The sequence below is a fragment of the Pleurodeles waltl genome, chromosome 8 (assembly GCF_031143425.1).
Source record: "Pleurodeles waltl isolate 20211129_DDA chromosome 8, aPleWal1.hap1.20221129, whole genome shotgun sequence".
Classification (NCBI taxonomy): Eukaryota; Metazoa; Chordata; class Amphibia; order Caudata; family Salamandridae; genus Pleurodeles; species Pleurodeles waltl.
This window is the reverse complement of record NC_090447.1, coordinates 1,351,229,810-1,351,252,315: the sequence shown is the minus strand read 5'-3', so window position 1 is coordinate 1,351,252,315 and position 22,506 is coordinate 1,351,229,810. Positions and strand designations below refer to the sequence as shown.

The window sequence follows — 22,506 nt, the reverse complement described above, 5'->3', positions numbered from 1 at the left end:
GTTTAAAGCGTGTTAAAACTGAGTAATTAAATTTTCACTTTATTGGTTGTGGTGCTATATATACCATACTTACTCATATAAGAAACTGTTTGTTTTCCGACAGAATGCTAACGGTCCCTATTCCCCAGAGGAGTGCATATCATTACCAGTATACACAAGTGTGGAGAGAGACAGTGTGGTGACAAACATTGATGTTCCCTGTGGAGGCCACCAGGACCAGTGGATTCAATGTGGCGCAGCTTTATTTTTGAAAAACCAGTAGCCAGAATCTTAAATTGTTATATTTCTAAGAGATTCTTCAGCATCTTAAGTATTTATTGTTACCTATGACTTATCTGTAAAAAGTGCATTTATACTAAACTGCTTCTGATTTTACACCTAAAATCCATTGTTCTGAACATGTTTTTGAAAGATTGTTCATAAAGCACAAAATCATTTTCTCTTGTGAATATTTTCATGTAACTTCTAGAGACAACACCGACCCAAATTCCAAAAAGGCAAAAATGGGTTTAACATTCTATTTATTTTTTCATCAACTATATTTTTCTAGAGCTAGTGTCTGACGTTACTTATATTTGATAACATATTAAAAATGTGATTATCCAGAACCTATTATTTTATTTAATGAAACTCTTGTACTACTATGAAAGTAACATTGCTCCTGCCACTGGCTGCCGTGATGTTTCGCTAGTCGCTTCTGTCTATCATCTCCTTTCCCATGCATCCACCCCCCTTATGTCACTGAATTAGCACTCTAACAAGAACTTTTGTTGATTGCTTAAGATGAGACTGCCTGGCTATTAGAAACTTGGGGGGAGAAAGGCATTATTCGTTTTTAGGTTTTTCTCCAGCATATATAGCCAGTTGGTATTGATTTGCAAAGGGTACTTCTAGTTTGCCTTCTTGGACAGCAACATCCACGTCTTGCAACCACTACAGGTTCATAATGTGGCATGTGACTATAATTTTTTTAAGCAAGAAATAACCCTGTCATAAATTTTGGTTATACTATTTACTGATTTCTAAAGGGCATATATTATTACGCATATTGCTACCCTAAGTGGCTTGACTCTGCTTGATTGTTAAGTATATCAGTCTCCACATTTTTTTTTTTGCAAAGACCTTAAAAAGCCAAGCTACTCTAAAGATAATCAAACATTCACTCCCCTCCGTATTATCCTCTTATACGTTGTGTAATTTCCCTTTATCTCTCTGGAAGGGCCAGATGCTAAAGCAAGAATATTAGAACTGGCCTAGATCTGCGATAACAGTTTTTCCAGCCTCATTTTTTAAGATCTGGCCTAGAGACAGTGTTAGCTTTCTTGCCACCTCAAGTTTCTAGGAAAAGTTGTTATAATAATAGATAAATATATAGAGGAGCATTCAGTCAACCCTTTTCGTCCATTGGTCTGTACAAGTGCCATTTAATGTTTGCCTCCCCCGACGACATCCAGTAGCATGGGGCACTGGATCAGCTCACTTCAGCTCTTGGCTGTCTTCACTGTGAATGAGGATGTTTCGCTCTTGCACGTGTGGAAATCAATCCTAAAAGTAGTCTACTTCAATATCAGCACTGCATATTTTTCCTTTAATTTCATAAGTTTTTGTTAAATATTTTCTTCGTTAATTTTTTCTTACTTTACTTACATTGTTAAGCATGCATGCCACTTTAAGACACCAATATTTGCTTTTATTGGTTTTGCTATTTTAATGTCAATTGCCACACATACACAGGTATTATTCTACATCTTCAAAGTCGCATTCTTCTTCTGTCTCAGCTGGACTGATCTCTTGAACTTACTGTTGCAAAAATCATCAAATGTGTGACAGTCACAACTCATTTTCTACACAAGTACAAAGGCATTTTTCTACACCTTTAAAGTCACATTCTTCTGTCTCAGCAAATCCTTTTAGAAACTTCACAGGTTCAGCAGCTAAAGCTCCATTTTTTTTCCAATTGTGCTCAGTTTCATCACCCGTAAGAATATGTGCCTTGATAAGGACACTGGGCATCTCTGGGTCAAGTTTCTTGTACAAAATATGAAGTAGGATTCAATGTCTTTTCTTGCCTTTTCCATAAAATATCAATAACTCTGACACTATTTGACTTATGAACATTACAACAAATCTAATTAGCACAATAATAACATCTGTGTCATTTGACAATACAATTTTAGTGTTCACTGAAGCATCTGCAATGTTTTGGCAAATTAACATCTCCAAGTTCATCTTATTCGATGTTGATAACCAGAATTTATCAAGTTTCACATGTATGTGTGTTGAATTTTTGATGCAGGCAAGGTCAGTTGGTTCTCTCACATTCTTTGACAGGTAGTTCAAGATAACTGTCAAAGACAATGTGCAGTTCTTGCAAAGTGCACACTGACTTTGATATCTTTAGAACAGTCTGAACGACCTCTCTGAAGTGTTGCATGGATGAAATCTTGACCATTTGCAAGTGTGACATATACTCCACAACAACAGTTTTAAAAAAGCACAGCTTTTCATAATTGAAATTCTCCAGGGGAAAGATTTTCTTGAGCTCTCGTACGAGTTTGTGCTTCACTGGTTTGGTTGCAGCGTCTGCATCAAATAATCCATTTGTTGAAAGAGGATCATGCAACAGAATGTCCTTAATAAATTCACCCCTTTCTTTTGCTACATCCAGCTCTCTGTGTTTGTGAAAGTAGTTTTTTGTAACCTTTTTTGTAGGGGCTAGTTGGATGAAACTCTTACTATGGCAATTAAAGTGTGAAAGTTTAGCTTTAGTGATTATGTCAAACAGCTTTTTTTCTTTCAGTACAAATCTCTCCTGCTTATGTTCATCATATAGTTTTGATCCATGTTCCAGGACATCTAGTAGACATGTCTTTATATCGTTATCCACATATTATTTGGTCACAAAGTTGTGTAGTCGCACAGGCTCAGTCATGTCAAGGGGTTTCTTTGCTGCTACATAAAATGAAGAAGGCTGTCAACATGTTTATGCTAACAAGTTCGTGGTGAGAAACAGTTTTGTGATGGTAATGAAAATATTGCAAAAAGAAAGGAACCAAAGGTCACCTAGCTGCCATTTGAGCAACATATTCACTTCTATGTGCCTGATCAAGAATTCCTTTGGAGCTTTTCTGTGATCTCTGGATTGTCTTTTCCAGTTTCGTATCCGGAGCCACAGCATTGAACCTTCCCTCTCTGTCTTCCACCACAGAATGTCTTTGGATGAATTTTCTGTAGAGGTATGGTTTTTGCACCTCTAGCTTCATCACTTTTTCCAAATACCAGGACTCATATCCCAGGTAGTTTATGCAATCAAATTCACAAAATACAGTGTAGGAAAATGGCTCCTTGTTGCAGTTACCCCCCCACCCCCACTTTTTGCCTGATATTGATGCTGACTTGACTGAGAAGTGTGCTTAGATCCTGCTAACCAGGCCTCAGCACCAATGTTCTTACACTTAGAAATGTACCATTGTTCACCTATAAGCCCCTTGTAAAAGGTACCAGTGGTACCAAGGGCCCTGTGACCAAGGAATGACCCTAAGGGCTGCAGCATGTGTTGTGCCACCCAAAGGGACTCCTCACCTAACACATGCACACTGTCATAGCAGATTGTGTGTGTTGGTGGGGAGAAAAAGGCAAAGTCAACATGGCATCCCCCTCAGGATGCTATGCACACAAAATACTGCCTGTGGCATAGGTAAGTCACTCCTCTGGCAGGCCTTAAAGCCCTATGGTAGGGTGCACTATACCACGGGTGAGGGCATAGCTGCATGAGCAATATGCCCCTACAGTGTCTAAGTCCATTCTTAGACATTGTAAGTACAGTGTGGCCATATTAAGTATATGGTCTGGGAGTTTGTCGAAACGAACTCCACAGCTCCATAATGGCTACACTGAATACTTTGGTATCAAACTTCTCAGATTATAAACCCACACTGATTCCAGTGCTGGATTTATTAAACAAATGCATACAGAGGGCATCCTAGAGATGCCCCTTGTATTTTATCCAATCCTTCAGTAATGGACTGACTGGTCTGTGCCAGCTCTGAAAGATGAGTTTCTGACCCCTTGGGGTGAAAGTCTTTGTGTTCTCTGAGGCCAGAAACAAAGCATGCACTGGGTGGAGGTGCTTCACACCTCCTCCCTGCAGGAACTGTAACACCTAGCAGTGAGCTTCAAAGGCTCAGGCTTCGTGTTACAATGCCCCAGGGCACTCCAGCTAGTGGAGATGCCCGCCCCCTGGACACAGCCCACACTTTTGGTGGCAAGTCCGGGAAGATAATGAGAAAAACAAGGAAGAGTTACCCCCTCAGCCAGGTCCACCCCTAGGGTGACCAGAGCTGAAGTGACCCTCACCTTGGAAAATCCTCCATCTTGTTTTGGAGGATTTACCCAATTGGAATATGGATGTGCCCCTCTCCCCCAAGGGAAGAGGCACAAGGAGGGTGTAGCCAACCTCAAGGACAGTAGCCATTGGCTACTGCCCTCCAGCCCTAACACACCCCTAAATTTAGTATTTAGGGGTGACCCTGAACCCAGGGAATTAGATTCCTGATGACCTGAAACAAGAAGAAGGACTGCTGACCTGAAAGCCCCGCAGAGACGACAGAGACAACAACTGACTTGGCCCCAGCCCTACCGGCCTGTCTCCAGACTCAAAGAACCTGCAACAGCGATGCATCCAGCTAGCAGACTGGAACCGGAGCACCCCTGGTCTCCATAGGCACCTGTGTAATTTGGGCCCTACTTTGACTTCTGCACCTGACCGGCCCTGTGTTGCTGGTGCTAGGTGCTTGGGATTGACTTGAACCCCCAACCGTGGGCTGCCTATGCCCCAGAGACTGAACTTGTAAGTGCTTTACTTACCTGATAAACTAACTTGTACTTACCTCCCCAAGGAACTGTTGATTTTTGGTACAGTGTCCACTTTTAAAATAGCTTATTGCCATTTTTGGCAAAACTGTGTACATTACTGTTTTACTTCAAAGTTCCATATTTACCTATGGCAAGTACCATACAATGTATGTACATACTTGAATTCTGAATCTTGTGGTCCTAAAATAAAGAAAATAATATTTTTCTATATAAAAACCTATTGGCCTGGAGTTAAGTTTTTGAGTGTCTGTTCTCATTTATTGCCTGTGTGTGTGTACAACAAATACTTAACACTACCCTCTGATAAGCCTACTGCTCTACCACACTACCACAAAATAGAGCATTAGTATCCAATTTTGCCACTATCAACCTCTAAGGGAAAATAATGGACTCTGTGCACACTATCTCTCACTTTGATATAGTATATACAGAGCCAACTTCCTACACACAGTCATCAGAGACTCCACAGTCTTATTGTGCATCTCCCATTCACCTTTCCGATCAGCATGTACCAAGTTTTTCACTAGAGCTATCATGTGTGAAACATTTCCCCAGTACTTGCAAAGTTCAGATTTTTCTTCACATTCTTTGACAAACTCTACATTTTTCATGTTTTCTTATTTTGAGTGTATTGAACGTTGCATGGTTTTGCATTGTCTTTTGAATGAAGGGCACCCTGTGCCTTGTTCACTTTTGAGGTAAGATATGCAAAATCTAATTTGTCATTCTTGTTCCAGAAAGCATTCCAATGCAATATTTCTATAGCCTAAGATATGATGAGCATACCTTGTAACGAACGAACGAACATAATGAGTCCCGCTCAATACTGACTGGACAGTTTTGCTTCCAAAGATTTTAACCACAAAGAGTGGATTGTCTATGCCACATCCACTGAGATAACTTCTTACACATCGAAATGCAACTTTTGTCATTTGGAAATGCCCATCATTGTATAAAGATAATCAAATTCTACAGGACTGCTTATACAAATGTCAGCTACAATACAGACAACACCTTAATTGCAGAAAATTGGCAGGATAGGCTGGTCTTCAAGCTGAGCACACACATTTTGGATATTTTTTAGAGCTGTGTATACTGTTGCTTAGTTTGTGACTGGAGATTATATTAATGGTAAAAACCCAACCTTCTTCAGCGGGATGGTATTCTGGGAGATCAGAGCATGAATTTTAGCCCACAGAGGAACTGGCTTATCGTCGTCTTTCAGTCTGCAGCGAATAAGTGAAATGATAAATTCAGTTAAATGAGCTTTGCAGACCACAGCATCAGGTAGAAGAAGATCCATGACCTCAGCCATTTTGAAACTTTCTGGTAGACTGGGACGTGTTAATGACTTGTAGTAATTTTTCACATGTTGGCAAAGCAGTTGGGTTATAAGTTTGCAGGTTTGTTTGTTTGTTTATGCCTAATGTTGACACGCTTGTTTTCCAGCAGCTACTTCATTGGCACAGTCTTGAAAAAGCACCATGGCAGTATCATGTGTGCTGGATGTTGCAGACAAAGAAGAGCTATCTTCAATATCAAAATTATCTAGAGCAGCAATTTTAAATCCTTTCTTGGTAAAGTGACTTGGAAGTGGTGTGCTGTCAGATTCACAAGATTTTACAGCATGAGCTGCTAACAAGTTCCTGTTCCGTGCTATGTCATCATAACTTGTTGATACATCAAGCCTATCCATTGAAGTGCTTAGATGTCTACTTGTGCACTTGTCATAGACTGTGTGGGCAGTCATCATGTGTTGTGAAGTTTTTTTGTTGTTGTTGCTGTAATGTAATTCATATAACATGCTTTGGAAAAGACAGTACATTTGTCTTCCACTTCTTCGTTTATATCGTCAAAGCCATCATCAATGTTGTCAGCTTTTGTTCCGAACTCAAGAACTTTAGTTTGTTAGAGTTTTGCTTTGCTGATATGAAACAATGATATAAGAACTGTTAAGACAACATCAGGCATTCCTGTTGACTCCCATGGTTTCCCGAGCTATGGGGCATCACAAAATTTGTCATTAAGTCCACAATCAAAATCTTTCAAGACGTTTCTTAAAATGGTTCCTGCTGATTTTACTGTATCCTGTGATCTTATTTTGGCAGCAAGAACTTCAAGAATCAAATCAGCTGAGAACACCAGAAGTGTTGAATTCTTTTTGTTAGACTGACAAAAACACATTCTGTCGTACATTCTCGCCAGAAAAATATTACTTTAATTATTATGGATCAGTACAGTTTCATCAATGTTGATCATTATTTCTGTGATCTCACTGAATGTGAACCCGTAGCCAGCACTCAACAGTGGCTTTAAAACTTCCTTTGCCTTTTCAAAGAGTGCAAACTTAACTGAAGGCTGGCGATTACGTTGCTGCTGGGAGCTCATTGTACATTAATGTTTTTGAATGTATGCAAACATGCAGTTCAGGTGGGCATATAAATCTGCTGCAAATACATTCAGTTTGCTGTTTAGATCAGCTACTCGGCTGAAAACTTTATCTTGGAAGAAACTAGCTGCAGATAAAAATATGTTTGCCCTTTGAGACTCAGATACCCTGTAATTTGTTCTTTCGTCAATCTCTTTGGCACTTGTTCTGGCTAAACCACAGATAACACATTAAAGATCCTCTGCTTTCTGATCAGTTGTTGGAGGTGGATGTCGGGTAGCCATCGATCTTCTAAGTGGATGGGCATTGGGTTTGGTTGTTGTCGCTTTCTCAGAAGACTCGGATTTGTGTTGCGATTCACTGGTTTTTGCTATTTTTTGCCTATTTTTTCCAGGCTTTTTTCCATTGTATACAGCCTGTAGAACTTGTTGTTACAATGATAAAATATTTGATCCTCTTCATTCCACCAAGGCTGGGATTACACCCACAAGGAGGGTTTTTGGTTATTGACATCAGCCAGACTGTGACGTGCGAGTCAATGTACATGTTTATGAAACATTAATACCAAGACAGCCAGGTCCAACAGCAGCTCCATTTTGCCCAATCAGTCCTGCAAAGTTTCCTAATCTGAGTCCACCCCTCAGACCCCACACCTTTGGGAAGTCTTATGAGGAATCTGAGGTTCGAAGTTTCCATCAGAAGAACAAGCTACCTGACTTTCTAATAAACAAATGACTTACCTTTGGTAACTCATTATCTAATAGACGCTCTATCTAGCAGCAGAATCATTACCTCTAAAATTTCCAGGTATCGGCTCGGAATCTGGAAATTTTGCTGAGCAATACCCCTGCGCACGCTGTCGGGTGGTGTTGTTCGTATCCGCATGGCATCAGCGTCATTGGGTTGTGCTATAAAGGCACCACCCAGGCGGACATATGTCAGTTCATTTCCCTCCATGCCGGTGACGTGCAGATCCGGAATAGAGGTACCCCACTGTCTTTTTTGACAGGCTTTTTTCGATCTTTTGTCAAGTGTTTTCATCTGTGCAAAGGATGACTTAGAGGGAGATGGGATTTAAGCCATCCGGCACCTGCCATTCCCACATGTCGGTGATGGATCCCCATTAGGCATGCCTTTGTTGTCTCGAGCGCAACCACAACTCGAAGTCAAGCTCGGACTGCTGGGCCATGGCTCCAAAAGCATTGAGGGAGCAGTTCCTAAAGCTAATGGCAGCCCAGCAGTCAACATCGGCGGGACCGAGACCTCCGAGGTCGAGAAGGTTGCGGTACCACTCCAGGAGCCGCAAGTCCTCTTCATCCCATTTGATGTCCTCTGGGGGAAGGGCACAAGAAGTCCAGACAGACTTTGACTTGCCCATCGGCCAACGAGGTGACTCTGGAACGTTTATGTTCCAAGCACAGTTCTGCAGAATCGTTGTCAAGACCGACTCTGAGCCTTCCTTCCTTTTCCGGAAGCCGGAGTGACACCTTGTTGGGAAATGCCTCCCATGGCATGGTTACCCCCTAACATTTTGCCTTTTGTTGATGCTAGTTATGATTTAAAGTGTGCTGGGATCCTGCTAACCAGGCCCCAGCAGCAGTGTTCTTTCCCTAAACTGTACCTTTGTTCCCACAATTGGCACAGCCCTGGCACACAGATAAGTCCCTTGTAACTGGTACCAAGGCCCTGTGGCCAGGGAAGGTCTCTAAGGGCTACAGCATGTCTGGGGACCTCTCACTCAGCACATGCACACTGCCTCACAGCTTGTGTGTGCTGGTGGGGAGAAAATGACTAAGTCGACATGGCACAGTGCCATGCCCTCAACTCACTGCCTGTGGCATAGGTAAGTCACCCCTCTAGCAGGCCTTACAGCCCTAAGGCAGGGTGCACTATTCCACAGGTGAGGGCATAGTTGCATGAGCACTATGCCCCTACAGTGTCTAAGCCAAATCTTAGACATTGAAAGTGCAGGGTAGCCATAAAGAGTATATGGTCTGGGAGTTTGTCAAACACGAACTCCACAGTTCCATAATGGCTACACTAAAATCTGTGAAGTCAGCACAATAAATCCACACTGATGCCAGTGTGGGATTTATTGAAAAATGCACACAGAGGGCATCTTAGAGATGCCCCCGTATACCAGTCCAAAGACCAGTGTTAGGCTGACCTGTTCCTTCCAGTCTGCCACAACCAGATGGGTTTCTGGCCACATGGGGTGAGTGCCTTTGTCACTCTGTGGCCAAGAACAAAACCTGCACTGGGTGGAGGTGCTTCTCACCTTGCCCTGTAGGAACTGTAACACCTGGTGGTGAGCCTCAAAGGCTCACCCCTTTTGTTACAGCGCCCCAGGGCATCCCAGCTAGTGGAGATGCCCGCTCCTTCGGGCACAGCCCTCACTTTGGGTGGCAAGTCCAGAGGAGATAATGAGAAAAACAAGTAGGAGTTACCCACCATTCAGGACAGCCCCTAAGGTGTCCTGAGCTGAGGTGACCCCTACCTTAAGAAATCCTCCATCTTGGTTTTGGAGAATTCACCCAATAGGAATAGGGATGTGCCCCCCTCCCCTCAGGGAGGAGGCACAAAAGGGTGTAGCCACTCTCCAGGACAGTAGCCATTGGCTACTGCCCCCAGATCTAAAGACACCCCTAAATTGAGTATTTAGGGGTGACCCTGAACCCAGGAAATTAGATTCCTACAACCTCAAAAAAGAGGAAGGACTGCTGACTTCAAAGCCCCACAGAGACGATGGAGACGACAACTGACTTGGCCCCAGCCTTGCTGGCCTGTCTCTAGACTCAAAGAACCTGCACAGCGCCGCATCCAGCAGGACCAGCGACCTCTGAGGACTCGGAGGACTGACCTGCACGTAAAGGACCAAGAACCTCCTGAGGACAGCGGCTCTGCCCAGAAACAACAGCAAAGAAAGCTACTTTAAAGAGACTCCAACTTCCCGCCAGAAGCGTGAGTTTTTCCACTCTGCACCCGACACACCCGGCTCGGGTTCAGGACAACCAACACCGCAGAGAGGACTCCCAGGTGACTCCAATGACATGGACACCCTGAGTCGACCTCCCTCCTCCACCCCCACAGCGACACCTGCAGAGAGGATCCAGAGGCTCCCCCTGACCGCGACTGCCTGGTAACAAAGGAACCCGACGCCTGGACCAAGCACTGCACCCGCAGCCTCCAGGACAGAAAGGAACTACCTACCAATGCAGGCGTGACCAGCAGGTGGCCCTCATTCTAGCCCAGCCGGTGGCTGGCCTGAGAAGCCCCCCTGTGCCCTGCCTGCATCACCAGAGTGATCCCTGGGTACCCCCGCCCCCTCCTGCTTGCTCGACAAAACCTTCCCCTAGCAGACTGGAACCGGAGCACCTCTGTTCTCCATAGGCGCCTATGTTATTTGGGCCCTCCTTTGACCTCTGCACGTGACTGGTCCTGTGTTGCTGGTGCTGAGGGTTTGGGGTTGCCTTGAATCCCCATTGGTGGGCTGCCTATGCCCTGGAGTCTGAACTTGTAAGTGCTTTACTTACCTGAGAAACTAACTAATAGTTACCTCCCCCAGGAGCTGTTGACTTTTGCACTGAGTCCACTTTTAAAATAGCTTGTAATTTTTGTCATTTTTAACAATTTAGGTTCTCTCAACGCCAGAGCGGCCGAACTCAGCCATCGATGCACAGCCGATCACGAATGGCATCTCCATCCAGAGGTGGCGCAAGGTCTCTTTCAGCAGTGGAGAGAGCCTTGGTTAAATCTTTTTGCCTCCGCAGAGAACGCGCAATGTCAGCTGTTTTGCGAGTTGGAGTTTCCAAGGCGGCAGTCGCTCAGAGACGTTTTTCATCTCGAGTGTGGAACTCCGGCCTCCTTTCCGCCTATACCACCTCTGCCCAGAGTTCTCAAGATCAGGAACGACCGGGCCCAAGTCATCTTGGGGCTCCGACTGCGCACAGAGAGTATGGTATCCAGAGCTATTGAGTATGGCCATGGATCCTCCACTCAGACTGCCTCTTCAGGCAGATCTTCTGTCGCTGCCGTAGGGGACGGTTCTCCACCCGAACCTGTCCAATCTCCACCTTCATGCGGGGCGATTGAGCAGCGACAGTTGACGACTTTTGATCCTCTACCCGAAGTCTGCGATGTTATCTTGGCAGCCAGGCGTCCCTCCGCCAAAACAGTATACGCCTGTCATTGGCATAAATTTGTGGCATGGTGCACCAAGAAATCTGTTGATCCTGTATCTGCCCCTCTATCTGAGGGTCATTTGTTCATTCTTTCTTTGGCCCAGCAGGGCTCTGCTTTGGGCACCCTTAAAGGGTATTTATCTGCCATTTCGGCCTTTCTTAGGTTACCTGATCAGCCCTCACTCTTTAAATCTCCTATTATGAGTAGGACCCTCATCTACAGACCACCAGGACCTCACCCCCCATTCTGCGACACCATCGCCGACGCTATCAGCTCTCACGCCCTCGCCTCCACGGACTACCTACTCCTCGGTGACCTAAACTTTCACCTGGAGAGCACCAACGACTGCAACTCCACTGCCCTGCTGGACAACCTCACAAACATCGGCCTCAAGCAACTGGTCACCTCACCCACCCACTCAGCCAGTCACATGCTAGACGCCATCTTCTCCTCCATCGCCTTCTCCGCTGGGCTGACCACCACTGCGTCCACTTCTCCTTCCTGAAGCGCACCACCCACCACCAACAACATCCTATCCCCTACCGCAAGTGGAACAAGATCTCCAAGGAACAACTGATCTCCAACCTCGCACAAGCTCCACCTCCCAGTACCAACGACCCCAACGCTGCCGCCCTGATCCTCACACAATGGCTAGAAGCATGCACTGACTCCCTCACCCCATTAAAAAAACCAACAACACCTGCACCAACAAGACAGCCCCCTGGTTCACCACAGAACCTCAGTCTTCCAAACGAGAATGCCATAAAATTGAGAAAGCCTGGTGCCAAGAACCTTCAGTGAGCAACTTCTCCGCCCTCACATCAGCCATGCGCAAACATCACCAGCTCATCCGGACCACCAAACGATCCTTCTACAAAGAACGCATAGACGAAAACTCACACAACAGCAAATAACTTTTTGCCATCATTAAAGAACTCACCAAACTCAAATCCTGCGCCATCAACCCTCCACACTCCTAAGACTTCTGCAACTCCCTCCCCAACTACTTCCACCGCAAGATCGCAGACATACACGAAACCTTCATATCGTCGTCACCCACCATCACCACCACCGACACAGCCAACACAACAGCACCCTGCCACACCAACGTACTGAACACCTGGACCCCCACCAACGATGAAGAAACCGGCAAAACCATAAGCTCCATCCACTCAGGCTCCCCAACAGACCACTGCCCCCACCACATTTTCAACAAGGCTAGCCAAATCATCGTTCCTCAGCTCCAGGCCGTCATCAACAGCTCCTTCGAGACAGCAACCTTCCCAGATATTTGGAAACACGCGAAGTCAACGCTCTACTCAAAAAACCCAAAGCAGCCCCTGAAGACCTCACAAACTACCGACCTATCTCTCTAGTCCCCTTCCCCGCGAAGGTCATAGAGAAGATAGTAAACAGATAACTGTCTCGCTTCCTGGAGGACAACAACATACTCAACGTCTCCCAGTCTGGATTCCATAAAAACCACAGCACCGAGACCGCCCTCATCACCTGCACAGGCGACATCAGGACCAGATTGGACAAGGGGGAAACCATCGCCCTCATCCTCCTAACCTCTCCACAGCATTCGACACCGTATGCCACGAAACCCTTCGCACACGCCTCTTCGACGCCGGAATTCGCCACAAAGCCCTGGACTGGCTCATCTTCCTCTCCGAAAGAACCCAAAGAATTTACCTCCCACCTTTCCGGTCTACAGCCACCAAGACCATCTGTGGGGTCCTCCAAGAATGCTCCCTCAGCCCCACCCTTTTCAATATTTACATGACTCCGCTCGCCAGCATCGTCCGCCCCCACGGCCTCGACATAATTTCATACGCTGACAACACCCAGCTCATCATCTCCCTCACGAAGAACCCATCTAACGCCAAGAATAACCTACATGCTGGACTCCTCGTCATCGCTAACTGGATGACAGCAAGCCACCTCAAATTGAACTCAGAAAAAAATTAGATCTCCATTTTCGGTCCCAACACAACAGTATGGAACGACTCTTGGTGGCCCACCACCCTAGGACCACCCCCAACACCCACCACGCATGCACGCAATCTCGGCATCATACTGGACTCATCTCTCTCCATGACTCATCAAATCAAAGCCATATCATCCTCCTGCTTCAACACCCTCCGCATGCTACCCAAGACTTTCAAGTGGATTCCTCTAGAAACAAGAAGAACGGTCACCCACACCCTTATAAGCAGCAGACTGGACTACGGCAACACCCTCTACACAGGGACCACAGCCAAGCTTCAGAGAAAACTCCAGCACATCCAGAACGCAGCCACACGTCTCATCCTCAACCTCCCTCGCCACGAACACATCTCCGCCCACCTCGGATCCCTACACTGTCTGCCCATCAACAAAAGGGTCATTTTCAAAATCCTAATCCACGCTCACAAAGCCCTCCACAACACCGGACCGGCTTACCTCAACAAACAAATCAACTTCCACAAATCAGCTCCGGCGGCAGATTCTTCTCCCACCTAGCCGCCAAAACCTGGAACTCCCTCCCCACCAACCTACGCAAGACCCAGGACCTCCTAACTTTCAGAAAGCACCTCAAAACATGGCATTTTGAGCTGTAACCCACCCACCCCCTGCCCCCAGCGCCTTGAGACCCTACCAGGTGAGTAGTGCCCTTAAGAAATTTGATTTATTGATTGATTCCTAAAAGGTCTCACCCATTTATTTCCTTCCACTCCATTTATCATGCCTCAGTGGGACCTCAATCTTGTCCTTACTTATATAATGTGTACTCCCTTTGAGCCGATGCATAATTGCCCCTTACGGCTCCTCACTTTCAAGACTGTCTTTCTTGTTGCCATCACTTCTGCTCGCAGGGTGAGTGAGCTTCAGGCCCTTTCGTCCAAACATCCATTCTTGTCTGTGCACCTTGACAAAGTGGTGTTGTGCACTAAGGCTTCCTTCCTTTCCCAAGATTGTTATCCCTTTTCATGTAGGCCAGTCCATCACCCTGCCTACTTTTTACGCACCCGCACATCCTTCCCATGAGGAGGAGAGACTCCACCGTCTGGACCGAAAAAGAACATTGGCGTTCTATCTTAATCGCACTAAAGAGTTCCGGGTGGACGATCAACTCTGTCGGGTATGTGGGTGCAAAGAAAGGGAAGGCGGTAATCTCTGGATGGGTACTACTTTGCATCAAGGTGTGCTACGCTTTGGCCAAGAAGCAACCCCCTGAGGGCTTGCGCGCTCATTCCACCAGAGCAACTGCTGCTTCCACTGCGTTAGCACATGGAGTTCCTTTCCTTGATATCTGCCAGGCAGCTACGTGGGCATCCCTGCACATGTTTGCTGAACACTACTGCCTGGACAGTCAGGAAGGCTGCTTTGGTCGTTCAGTCCTGCAGGACTTTCTAGTATGATCTTGGTTCACAGCCCACCTCTGAGGATGGCGTTGCTTGGGTATCTGTTCTAAGGCAAGGAATCTGCAACTAGAATATGTTTCTACCAGATATTTCATTACCGAAGGTAAGTAACTTGTAAGTTTTGCAGTCTTTCACTTTTAGGACATGTACAACACATGAGTAAATGTCCCACCTTAAACGTACACAGCACCCTGCCCATGGTGCTAACTAGGGCCTACCTTAGGGGTGCCTTACGTGTAGAAAAAGGGAAGATTTAGGCCTGGCAAGTGGACACTCAGTGGCTACGTCAAATTGGCAGTTTAAAACTGCACACACAGACACTGCAGTGGCAGGTCTGAGCCATGTTTACAAGGCTACTCATGTGGGTGGCACAACCTGTGCTGCAGGCCCACCTCGAATGCACATTACTAGGGCCTTACTAGTAGATCAAATATGCCAATCTGGAATAAGCCAATTACACATACAATTTACACAGGAGCACTTGCACTTTAGCACCTGTCAGCAGTGGTAAAGTACCCAGAGTACCAAAAACAGAGTCCAGTACACAGTCAAAACATGGGAAGCAGAGGCAAAATAAAAGACTAGGAAGACCACGCCAAGGATGCCAGGTCCAACAGGAGGTAATTAAACAAACAAGTAATTAAATAAACAAGCAGGCCTCCGAACTCCCTGTCACCACCGGGGACCGGAGGCAGGCACACTTGGCAAAGAAAATCCAAGCCAAAGAAGGGCATAAGCCAGACAGCTGAGAGAGGGCGCAGAGAGCCCACAAAGACTAAATGTGACCAAGATAACAGCCTGATTTATAACCTAGTTTACAGCTAAGCTAAACTGAGAGCAAAAATGCTCTGAGAAGCTTCCCTAACACAAGCAGGAAACAAAGAAAAAAAAAGTCTACTAAAGACCAGATAAACAGGACAAAACGTAATTATAAGTAGTTGGTTCCTGCTCCCAAAGAGAAAAAGGAGGGTCTAACAGGCATGCTCTGAGAAGCTTCCCTAACACAAGCAGGAAACAAAGAAAAAAAAGTCTACTAAAGTCCAGATAAACAGGACAAAACGTAATTATAATTAGTTGGTTCCTGCTACCAAAGAGAAAAAGGAGGGTCTAACAGGCATGACTGACCACTAGCAAGGAAGGATTTTTAAATGACACTGAAACGAGTACATGAAATCACATTAAGCCCACAGTAAATATGCCAAAGTATACAAGAGGCTGTAGCCTTCCACTTGACCTAATAAAGCAGAATACACTAGTTTCTCATCCTGCTTCAATTGGCATCTTCCATCCAATGGCAGTTATTTTAAAGTCATCAGAGTATAGATATGAAGATGCAAAGGCTACTGAGTTAGAGCAAACCATTAACAGGACACATATGAGATATCTCTCAAACAAACTTCTCAAGGCTATGTAGAATGACAAATTGGAAGTAGATAATATTCAAGGTGGTTGTGGGGGGTCCACAATCTTAGTTTAGCCTGAGAAAGATTGTGCAAGACTGCAGTGTATTTGAAACATTAATCTTATTGAAGATGCCCCCACTCTATCCTTAAAGTTGATCTTTTGATGACCCTGATAATGCAGAGTATGTGTTCAGAGTTGTATGACCCAAACAGGTCATTTAGTAAATGCACTCTGTGTCACAACTTGCTATTGTAGAGTGATGAGGGTGCGGTTGATAAGTTTTGCATGATGCCGGCAGCCTAACATGAGATGGGCTTTGTAGGAAGTTGGCTCTGTATATACTATCTCAAAGTGAGAGATAGTGTGCACAGAGTCCAAGGGTTCTCCTTAGAGGTTGATAGTGGCAATATCAAGTGGTCTATTTTGTGGTAGTGTGGTCAAGCAGTAGGCTTATCAGAGGGTAGTGTTAAGCATTTGTTGTACACACACAGGCAATAAACGAGATCCCACACTCAAAGACTTAGGCCCTCATTACATCCCTGGCGGTCGGTGATAAAGTGGAGGGAATAACGCCAACAGGCTAGCGGTAACTACCGCCAAATTATGACCATGGAGGTGCAATCTCAGATAGCCACTTTACCACACTGACCGCCAGGGCGGAAACAAAAGCCACCATACCAATAGCCGCTAACAGGCGGAAGCCAATGTTCTGCCCACCATATTATGACAACCCAAATTGCCACCTTTTCTGGAGCGGTACCAATGATATCAAAAGTCTGGTGGAAACACTCTACAGAAGGGAAATAACTCACCTTTGGAGACAAAGGGAAGAACCACGCCGCCATGGAGCCTGAAATTTAGATCTTCCCCATGCTCTTCTACGTCCTCCTGCACCACGAACACCAACGACGGTGAAGACGACTACGGTGAGTACAGCCGCCTAGCACACAAGGGAGGGGGGGAGGAAAAAGAGAGTGACACACACGCACAGCACACACCCCCAACACCATACACACAATGAGATGCAATAATAAAACATAATTACCCCGTACCCCTCAGGAATAATGCAAGGACTACAGGAATTGATGAAAAGTGAGTGTAATAATATAAATACAGTAGAAATACGAAAAATCAATCTAAAGGTATATACATATGTACAGTTCAAGGGACACTGCCCAGTCCATATTGTCCATGGGCCACAGGCAAAAGTCCAAGGCCCCACTTGTCACCTGCAACAACACAGAGAGAACATTGCAGGGGCATCAGTTGGAAAATAGACTGGCACCTCTGGGGGATGGTGGGGCACCTCAGCCGGGAGATAGAACAACACCACTGGTCCTGGAGGGGTCAACATGCCCTGTGCTTGGTTCTGGGGAGGGCAAACCCACAGTCTCTCAGGTGGGTGACTTGCCCGCATGCTCTGGAGGGGGCAATATGCCCTGTGCTTGGTCCTGGGGAGTGCAAGGCCACAGTCTCTCAAGTGGGTGTCTTCCCAACTGGTTCTGGAGGGGGCATCATGCCCTGTGCTTCTGATCCTGGGGAGGATGGGGTGAATGGGTGGCCTACCCACTGGTTCTGGAGGGGGCATTGTGCCCTGCGCTTCTGATCCTGGGGAGTGCAAGGTCACAGTCTCTCAGCTGGGTGTCATTCCCACAGGATTTGCAGGGGACAGGCCGCACTTCAGCCCATGGAGGCAGGACTACAGCCCGTCCGCCGGCGGTGATAGCTGCTCAGTCGTGGTAGTGGTGCTGCTGCTAGTGCTGGTGGGATAGGAGCCAGCCCATCCCCTGCAGCCTCAGATGGCTGCCCACTGCTGGTGGTGGCAGTGCTGCTGCTGGTGGCGGGAAGCTCCAGCCCATTCCCTGCAGCCTCGGACGGCTGCCCGCTGCTGGTGGTGGCAGGGCTGCTGCTGCTGGTGGTGGTGGGAAGCTTCAGCCCATCCTCTGCAGCCTCGGACGGCTGCCCACTGCTGGTGGTGGCGGTGCTGTTGCTGGCGGTGGGGGGAAGCTCCAGCCCATTCCCTGCTGCCTCAGACAGCTGCACAACCATGGTTGGTGGTGGGTGCTTCGACTGAGTCCCTGCACCAGGCCCCTTGTCCTTCCTGGCAGCAGCTGGGGTTGGCTCCATGCCCTTCCTGGCAGCAGCTGGGGATGGCTCCTTGCCCTTCCTGGCAGCACTTGGGGCAGGCTCCTTGCCCTACCGGGGAGCAGCTGGGGATGGCTACTTGCCCTTGCAGGCAGCACCTTGGGCCAGGCACACTTACTTTGAGGCTGGTTGGTGCCCTGGATCCTTTCCCACCATGAGTTGGTGTGGAGACTAGTGGTCCCGTGGACCGGGTGGCTGAGGTGCTTGCCTTGGTTTTTGGCACCCTGGCCAGACATGAAGGAAGGGGGAGGAGGGGAGGGGCAGGGAAGAGGTCAATGGTGGAGAGGAAAAGCTTCTTAGAGACATTGGGGCGGAAAGAGGGAGAAGGTTTGGGAGTGGAGGAAGAAGGAGTGGTTGTAGGAGGCGTCTGCTGTGTTTGGGTGCAGGTGCATGGGCTGGATGCTGTTGTGAGGTGGATGGCTGTTGGGTGTCTGTGTGCTTGCGTTTGTGTGCTTGCGTTTGTGTACCTTGGTGGGGGTGGACAGACAGTGGGAGAGGACACAGGGAATGTGTGCATAGCTGTTGTAGGGGTGTCTGCAAGTGAGGTGTGTCTTCTGCTAGGTGTGGTGGCGATGCTGGTAGTGGATGATGGTGCAGTGCATGCCGGTGTGAATGTAGACAGAACTGGGAGGGAGTTAGAGGAGGAGGAGGGGTACACAGTTTGTGTGAGTGCCTGTGGGATGATGTGAGGTGCTTGTGTTTGCCTGTGCCACTCTTGTGTGTTGTCTTGTGTGCATGCTCGTCTGCCTGTGTGCTTGGGATAGGTTGTGGTTGAGGGGAATGGGTTTGGGAAGAGGAAGTTGGAGGGGTGAAGGTAGAAACATGGACAATGGCTGCCATCAGAGAGGAGGCCAGAGCCTTGATTGATCTCTGTTGGGCCGCCAAGCCAGTGTGAATGTCCACCAGAAATTAATTAGTCTGTTGCATCTGCGCTGCCCGCCCCTGGATGACATTCACAATGGTTGACTGCCCTACAGAGATGGATCTCAGGAGCTCATTAGCCTCCTTGCTAAGGGCAGCAGGGCTACCTGGGGCAGTGCCTGTGGCAAAGGAGATGCCCACCCGCCTGGGTGAGCAGGCACGGGCAACTCGCTGAGGGGCTGCTGGGCAGGTGGTGCTGGTACGGGGGTGGCTTCTGTACCTTTAGCTGGGGTGGTCACAGAAGTGTCCGCCACTAGCAGGGAGCTTCCATTGGAGGAGGTATCTGTGTCCGAACTGTCCCCTCCTGTCTCTGCCGTGGTGTTCCCCTCGCCCTCCATTCCACTGGTGCCCTCACCGTCAGTGGACTCTGCCTCCTGGTACCTGTGGGATGCAGCTCCCTCCGTCGCCGGTGCCTCTGCTCCTCCGCCTGATGATGCTAATGCACACAAGGACAGGGTGAGAAAACAAAAAGGGGAGGAAGAGACAAAGGATACACTTGGTCAGTGGCTACTCCAACACCACAGTTGGCTTGCACACCACCGTCACACACAGGGAACAGCCCCACGCACAAAGCAATGCACTACCAGTGATAATGCTAGCCACCAGGGCATGGGGAGGGGCACATAGCGCCAACTGCAGCACACCTGAGATGCACACAGCCCTGACTGGTAGTGGAAGCCTACAAGCTAGGTAGCAGGATTATCACTTCAGAACCCTAGCCACCAGGAGACCTATGCTACAATGTCAGGCCTGGCCTAGGGGCACCCACTGAAACACATCCCCCACCCGGGTACCCCCTACCATGCGTAAGTTGTAATGATGGGAACTATACTCATCCCCTCCAGCTCCGGATAGGCCACCACCAGTATGCGGGCCATCAGGGGGGTCAGGGTTCACAGGCACCCCTTCCTCGTTGGGAGGCCATCCCCAGCTGGGCCTCTGCTGTTTTCCGTGCTCAGCGTCTCAGGTCCTCCCACCATTTCCAACAGTGCGTGCTCCGCCTGCCGTAGACCGCCAGAGTCCACACCTCCTTGGCGATGGCACGCCATATACCCTTCTTTTGATGGGCGCTGACCTGCAGAGGAAATGCACACAGGAAAATAGATTTAGACAAACAGTCCTGCCTGTTACACTTATGGCCCACCATACCCCTTCACATCACCATTTACACAGACATGGCCCAGCACACAACCTAAAGGCCGCCCAAATGACATCCACCCACCCCCCTTACACAAGGCCTTCACACACACCACTCCATGCATTCATGCCACATGCATCGTGCCCACAGTGTACTCACCTCTTGGTCTGGAGGCCCTTACAGCAGTCCGTACTGGGGTAGGACCCCATCCACCAGTCGCTCCAACTCCTCTGAAGTGAAGGCTGGGGCCCTTTCCCCAGTCACACGGGCCATGGTAGGTTCCAGACACAGGTCACAACAGCACATGCAGTGTAGGTCCTCTCCTGTGGAAGATCAGGTAGCAAGTGAGGGATCAGATAGAAAATGGCAGTCTCGACCACAGTGGTGCATACGTCACCGCCGGCGTAGATCTCCGTTGGCACTGTAACCCATAGGGCCCAATGTTAACCATACTCCTTCACATGGTCAGTTGCACACATGGGGCCCAGCACACAAGCTGCACGCCGCCAAGGGGACATCCACCCATGCCCCCTACAGAAGGCCTTCACACACACCACTTCATGCATTCATGCCCCATGCATCGTACTCACAGTGGACTCACCTGTTGGTCTGGAGGCCCATACAGCAGTCCGTACTGGGGTAGGACCCCATCCACCAGTCGCTCCAACTCCGTCGAGGTAAAGGCAGGGGCCCTTTCCCCAGTCACACGAGCCATGGTAGGTTCCAGACACAGGTCACAGCAGAACATGCAGTGTAGGTCCTCTCCTGTTGAAGATCAGGTAGCAAGTGAGTGATCAGATAGAAAATGGCGGTCACGTCCACGGCGGGACATACCATCACCAAAGGCATACATCACCATTGGCCACTGTACCCCATAGGGCCCAATAATGACCAATGAGGAGTTGCACGGCGGTTTCTGACCGCTTCCCGCAACGGCGCACAACATCAGCGGAATTACCTCACTTCCACCTGTCCCGCTACACAGGACAAGCAGACGCCATTTCGGGGGAGGGGGAGGCAGGCCCTGGTAATAACTGTGTCACAGTTCAAAATTGGACATACAGGACAAATGCCACTTACACATTGAAATTTAACATCATGTATTGTACTGTTGTGGCTACGATGTTCAGTTTGTGACCAGCTCCTCACTCATTTGCCCCATAGGTTGCTACTGCAGCGGATGAATAGGAGATGGAGACATACCCCCATATACAGGCCCCTGGTGGACTTGGCAACACTCGAGGACAGGCACATTATCCTCACCTATAGACTTGACAGGGCCACAAACACAGAGCTGTGTGCCCAATTAGAGCCTGACCTGATATCTGCTATCTGTCACCCCACTGGGATCCCCCCTCTTGTGCAAGTCCTATCTGTGCTCCATTTCTTGGCAACTGGTTCTTTCCAAGTGACAGTGGCTTGGCAGCAGGAATGGCACAGCCAATGTTCTCAATAGTGTTGACGAGTGTTGTCTGCCTTGATTAAACACATGTGGAGCTACATTGTTTTCCCCCAGGTGGAGGATTTGGCCACAGTGAAAGCTGACTTCTGTGCAGTGGGACATATCCCCAACATCATTGGGGCAATTGATGGTACACATATTGCATTTGTCCCCCGTCAAATTAACAGGTATTCAGAATTCGAAAGAGTTTTCACTCAATGAATGTCCAGATGGTGTGCTTGGCGGACCAGTGTATCTCTCATGTCAATGCTAAGTATCCTGGGTCGGTGCATGATGCCTATATCCTGAGGAATAGCAGCATCCCAAATATGATGGGCCAACTACAGAGGCACAGTGTGTGGCTAATAGGTGAACCCTGGTTCCCACCCAGTAGATGGTGTATGGGTATGGTGTGGGCCATATGGGATAGTGTGTGGCTAAATGTTGTCCCTCGATATATGCAGGTGACTCTGGTTACCCAAACCTATCATGGCTACTGACCCCTGTGAGGAATCCCAGGACAAGGGCAGAAGAACATTATAATGAGGCACATGGGCGAACAAGAATGATTATCCAACATACCTTTGGCCTCCTGAAGGCCAGG

The 22,506-nt window shown here is 47.9% G+C and overlaps 1 protein-coding gene across 2 annotated transcripts in view; it reads left to right on the top strand.

Moving 5' to 3' along the window:
* Positions 1-2,667, top strand: part of DYNC2H1 (dynein cytoplasmic 2 heavy chain 1) — a 1,541,159-nt gene extending 1,538,492 nt beyond the window's left edge. For both annotated transcript variants that reach the window (XM_069202358.1, XM_069202357.1), the window contains one exon: positions 104-2,667. In XM_069202358.1, the coding sequence (XP_069058459.1) occupies positions 104-262 (159 nt within the window). In that variant the 3' untranslated portion in view covers positions 263-2,667. The remainder of the gene's footprint in view (positions 1-103) is intronic.
* The last annotated feature ends 19,839 nt before the right edge of the window (positions 2,668-22,506 follow it).